The sequence below is a fragment of the Tauraco erythrolophus genome, chromosome 2 (genome assembly GCF_009769465.1).
Source record: "Tauraco erythrolophus isolate bTauEry1 chromosome 2, bTauEry1.pri, whole genome shotgun sequence".
Taxonomy (NCBI): domain Eukaryota; kingdom Metazoa; phylum Chordata; class Aves; order Musophagiformes; family Musophagidae; genus Tauraco; species Tauraco erythrolophus.
In genome coordinates, this window is record NC_141466.1 from 111,372,269 (window position 1) to 111,376,643 (window position 4,375).

Consider the following 4,375-nt stretch of genomic DNA (forward strand, 5'->3'; position numbering starts at 1 on the left):
GTTTGGTTTGGGTTTGTTTTGTTTGCGCCGCTCCGCTCCTCGCCCGCTCGCTCTCTCCGTCTCGCCGCGGGTTTTGGGGACTTTTTCCTTTTTCTTCTTCTTCTTTTTTTTTTTTCTGCTGGTTGATTTTGCCCCCCTTACTCCTCCGGCAAGTGCTCCTCCAGCCGTCTCTCGCCCCGGCCATCCTTCCCCATGCGCCCGGGGCAGCGGGCAGCTCCGCGGCGCACACCCGGGAGCTGAGCTGCGGAGCGGCGCGTCTCCTCCCCGGGCAGGATGTACACGGCCGGACTGGCTCCTTTCTACGCCTCCAACTTCAGCTTGTGGTCAGCGGCGTACTGCTCGGCTTCGGGGCCGGCAGCCGGCGGCTGCTTCCCGCTGGACGCCGCGGCGGCGAAGAAGCCATCCTTCTGCATCGCTGACATCCTCCACGCCGGCGGCGAGGCGGCGGGAGGACCCGCCGAGAGCCTTCCCGGAGCTCCCAGTACCGGGATGCCGGCGGCTCTGGGAGCCGTCCACCACGGCGGTCCCTTCCACGCCACCGCCTCGCCTCTCCGGCCCACGCCCGTCGTGGCCCCCGACGCCCCCGCCGCCGCCTTCCCGCCGCGCCTCTCTCCGCTCTCCGCCGCCTACCACTCCCACCACCACCGCCCCCCGCAGCACCGGTCCCCCGCGGCGGCGGCGGCGGCGGCAGCGGCGGCGGGCGGCGGAGGCGCCCCGGCCCCTGCCCGGCTGCCGGGCGGCCACACGCACGGCTCGGCGCCGGCGCCCGCCAGCAAGGACCTGAAATTCGGCATCGACCGCATTTTGTCGGCGGAGTTTGACCCCAAAGTCAAGGAAGGCAACACGCTGAGAGGTAGAGAAATTGACTTGTCTGCTTTCCGTGCTAGCGCGCTTGGTGCTCTTTTATTTGTGCGAGTATCATTTTTAGCCAATATACCCGCGAAAACTTTTGAAAACTTTTCCATCTAGCTGAGAAAAGAGTTATTAAAAAAGAGTTATAAATCCGAGTTTCTAATAGCGCTCACTAAAATAGCCTCCCCCCCCCCTTTCCTCTCCCCCTGGCCCCGAGCGTGGCAGCCGCCCGCGGCACAGGATTTACTCCGCTGGGAAAAATAGCGATAGCGTAAAAATAGCGACCGAAACGGTCTCCGATTCCCAAAAAGCGGGCCCGGGATTTTGCCTCAGAAGGCACAGCCTGTTTTCAAGGCTTTCGCTGCAATCCTTCTTCCCTCGCGGCGTGTAAACATCCTGACCAAGGGAGTAAATATACCAGAGGATGTCTGATTGCCGGGGCTCGGCTGCCTCTGCCGAGGAGAGCCCCCGGGGCGAGGAGGTGGCTGCCCGGTTCCCCCCGCTTCAAGCCCCCTCTGGCCGGGGACCCGCTCAGCCCGGTCGCGGCCCGGTCGCCGGGAGCGTGCCGGGGTGTCGGTTTCGACCGCGGTATAACAGAGCTCTCCTTGTTCCTGTACTCACAGATCTGACCTCCTTATTAACTACCAGCCGCCAAACTGGGGTTCATCTCCCCAACTTGCAGCCTTCCGCCGGCCAGTTCTTCGCGTCTCTAGACCCCATTAACGAGGCCTCGGCTATTCTGGGTCCCTTAAACACAAACCCAAGGAGCTCAGTTCAGCACCAGTTTCAAGACACTTTTCCAGGTACATCTCTTCCCTCGTCGACCCTCCCGTGGCTCAGGGCCCCTCCTTCCCGGAGCAGCCCCCCGGCCCAGGAGCTCTCCTCCTGGAGGGACTCGCCAGGCGCTTTTGAAAGGCCAGGGCTTATATTTTCTAGCGAGGCTCAGATTTTGGGCGAAAGCCGGGCTGCGTAGGGGGGAGGAAAAGCCGGCTAGGGCCTGGCGCGGAGGACTATCCCATGTAGTACAAAGTGATACCTGGGCCTAGAGAGAAGGGGCAGGGAGGGGGGAGAGGAAGAAATTCGGATGCAAACCGCTCCGTCCTTGCCCGAGGAAACACACGGGGACAGGACTCGTCCCCAGCCGGCGGGCAGGGCCACGCTGGCCCGGGCCTTCCCCACACACCGCAGTCCAGCTGTTATTTTGATCGATTTAAGGCTCCCTTTCAGGCATCGATATTAATAACGCCGTCTACCTCTCTTCCCTCGATTTTCTCCCCCCTCCAGGTCCCTACGCAGTTTTAACCAAGGACACACTGCCCCAGACGTACAAGAGGAAACGCTCCTGGTCCAGGGCTGTTTTTTCCAACCTGCAGAGGAAAGGTTTAGAAAAACGGTTCGAAATCCAGAAATATGTCACCAAACCAGACAGAAAGCAACTGGCGGCGATGCTGGGGCTGACAGATGCTCAAGTAAGAACGGCTTCGGTTTTATTTCAAATCTTACTTCCAGTTTAGAGGGATACGGGGGGAGGAGGTGTTTGCAAAGCGTTTTCCCTTGCTTAATCTTTAGCGGGGCTGGCTGAGGAGTGAGACATCGCCCTGAGCATCTCCTGCGCGCAGGTTCCGCGGCGTTTCGCAGCCCGGCGCGGAGCTTTCGCCTTTGTTTTGGCCACCGCGGAGCAGGCCGAGAGGAGCGCAGGGCCAGGCACATCACCAGCGTGCACTTTACTGAAGTGCAACTCGCTGTAGGAGGCAGTTTAGGTCAAAGGAAGTAGAAGCGAACGCACTATTTTTAATATCCCCTTTTTTCTTTTTTTTTTTCTTTTTTTTTTTTTTTTTAAATCTCTCCCGCGTTGTGAAATCCTTAGTTCTGAGGAAGTGAAAATTCTTCTTCAAACGGAATCATTAAACGCCACTCTGTAATGATTCCATTATTGAGGGCCCGCAGCGCACAGAATTGTATAACGCTGTGGTTTCTTGAGCAAGATTTGGTTTTCTGGAAGAAGAAGTAGAAAGAGAGAGAGGAAAAAAAAAAGGGGGGGGGGAGGTGTTTGGTATTTAAACACACGAACTAGAAAGAGAAGAAAAAAAAAAATGAAGCCACCTTAGTCCCGTAAAGATGGGGGCAGAGGGATGTGAGGACGGCGCCCCCTTTTCTCCCCGCGCTGCCCGTTCCCGGTGGGAGGCGTTGGGACCGGGCGCTGCGCGGTGCGGTGCGCGGTGCGCAGTGGAGGCCGTGCCGCCCGTCTGAGGGCGGCGCGGCCGCAGGTGAAGGTGTGGTTCCAGAACCGGCGGATGAAGTGGCGGCACTCCAAAGAGGCGCAGGCCCAGAAGGACAAGGAGCCGCCGCCGGAGCCGGAGCCGGAGCCGGCGGCCCAGCGAGCCGGAGCGCCGCCCGCCGCCGCCGCCGGGGAGCCCGAGCGCAGCCCCAGCCGCTCCGAGGGCGACAGCGACAGCAGCGACGCCGACTCCCTCGACATGGCCCCCAGCGACACGGAACGGACTGAGGGCGCCGAGCGGAGCCTCCCCGCCGCCGGGCTCGGCAAGTCTTCCGGCAGCACCGGCCTCCCCTCCCCGCCGCCGCCCGCCACCGCCGCCGCCAGCCCTGAGCCGCGGAGCGGCCTATAGACGGGGCGGCCCCGCGGCACCCGCGCCCGGGATCTGCGCGCTGATTTATCTCCCTCCTTGCGCCCCGGGAGCACGGCAAGGCCGGTACGGGACCGGTCTGCTCCCGCCCACGACCAGAGCCGAGCCCGGCCCGGGGCGAGGGCCCGAGGACGGGCGGAGCGGGGAGCCCCGGCCCCGGGGCGGCTGTGCGTGAGGCGGCCGCCTCTTCCTCCGCGCTGCTCGCAGGAGAGCGGGATTTCTCTATTTTTTTTTTTCCTTTTCTAATTTTATTTTATTCTCCGTCTCCCGCCCTTTGTCCTCTCCAGGAAAATCCGAGCGAGGGACTCCGAGAACGTGCTCCGAAATCCCTCCTTTCCCCTCCCGCCCCCTCCCCCCCGAAAAAAAAACAATTTACAATGTGAAGTATTTTGCCAACGTCCTCATTGGTTGCAACGTGTTGCTTCGAATAATCCGGCCAAGAAATACTGCACTGACAAAATATATAAATATATATATATATATCTCCTGTAAATAAAATGTTTGCTATGGTTTGTAACCACGTCAGTCTGTTGACCAGGGCAGAGGGCTGCTGAGGCTGCCCCAGCTTCCTTCGCCCCGCTCAAAGGCAGCCACTGTCTTTCCTCGCCTTGAAAGCCTCCCGAGGCAGCCTTCTCTTCTTCTTCTTCTTTTTTTTTTCTTCCCTCTTTCTCCCTTCCTTTTCTAATGGAACCGATGACGAGGACCGGATTTGATTACGCAAAATTGTGCCCCCGATGAGAAAGTTGCCAGTGACATTTGTAGATCCGCATGTGCGTTGCGTACGGTCTTGCCAGGTGGCTTTCGGGTTTTGGTGCGAGGCGGGGCCGGACCGCCTGACTCCCCGCCGCTCTCGGGGGCGCTGCCAAGAGACGGCGGGG

General features: G+C 60.3%; 1 protein-coding gene across 2 annotated transcripts; it reads left to right on the forward strand.

The window, feature by feature from the left end:
- Positions 1-273: 273 nt before the first annotated feature.
- On the forward strand, positions 274-3,479 carry HLX (H2.0 like homeobox). Of its 2 annotated transcripts, none has more exons than XM_086629603.1 (4): positions 274-895; positions 1,476-1,655; positions 2,137-2,321; positions 3,120-3,479. In XM_086629603.1, exons 1-4 carry the CDS (start codon positions 274-276, stop codon positions 3,477-3,479), a joined length of 1,347 nt encoding a protein of 448 aa, XP_086485729.1. The 2 variants fall into 2 exon arrangements, with proteins under 2 accessions (XP_086485729.1, XP_086485736.1); XM_086629610.1 differs by having other exon boundaries at positions 274-853.
- Positions 3,480-4,375: the final 896 nt, after the last annotated feature.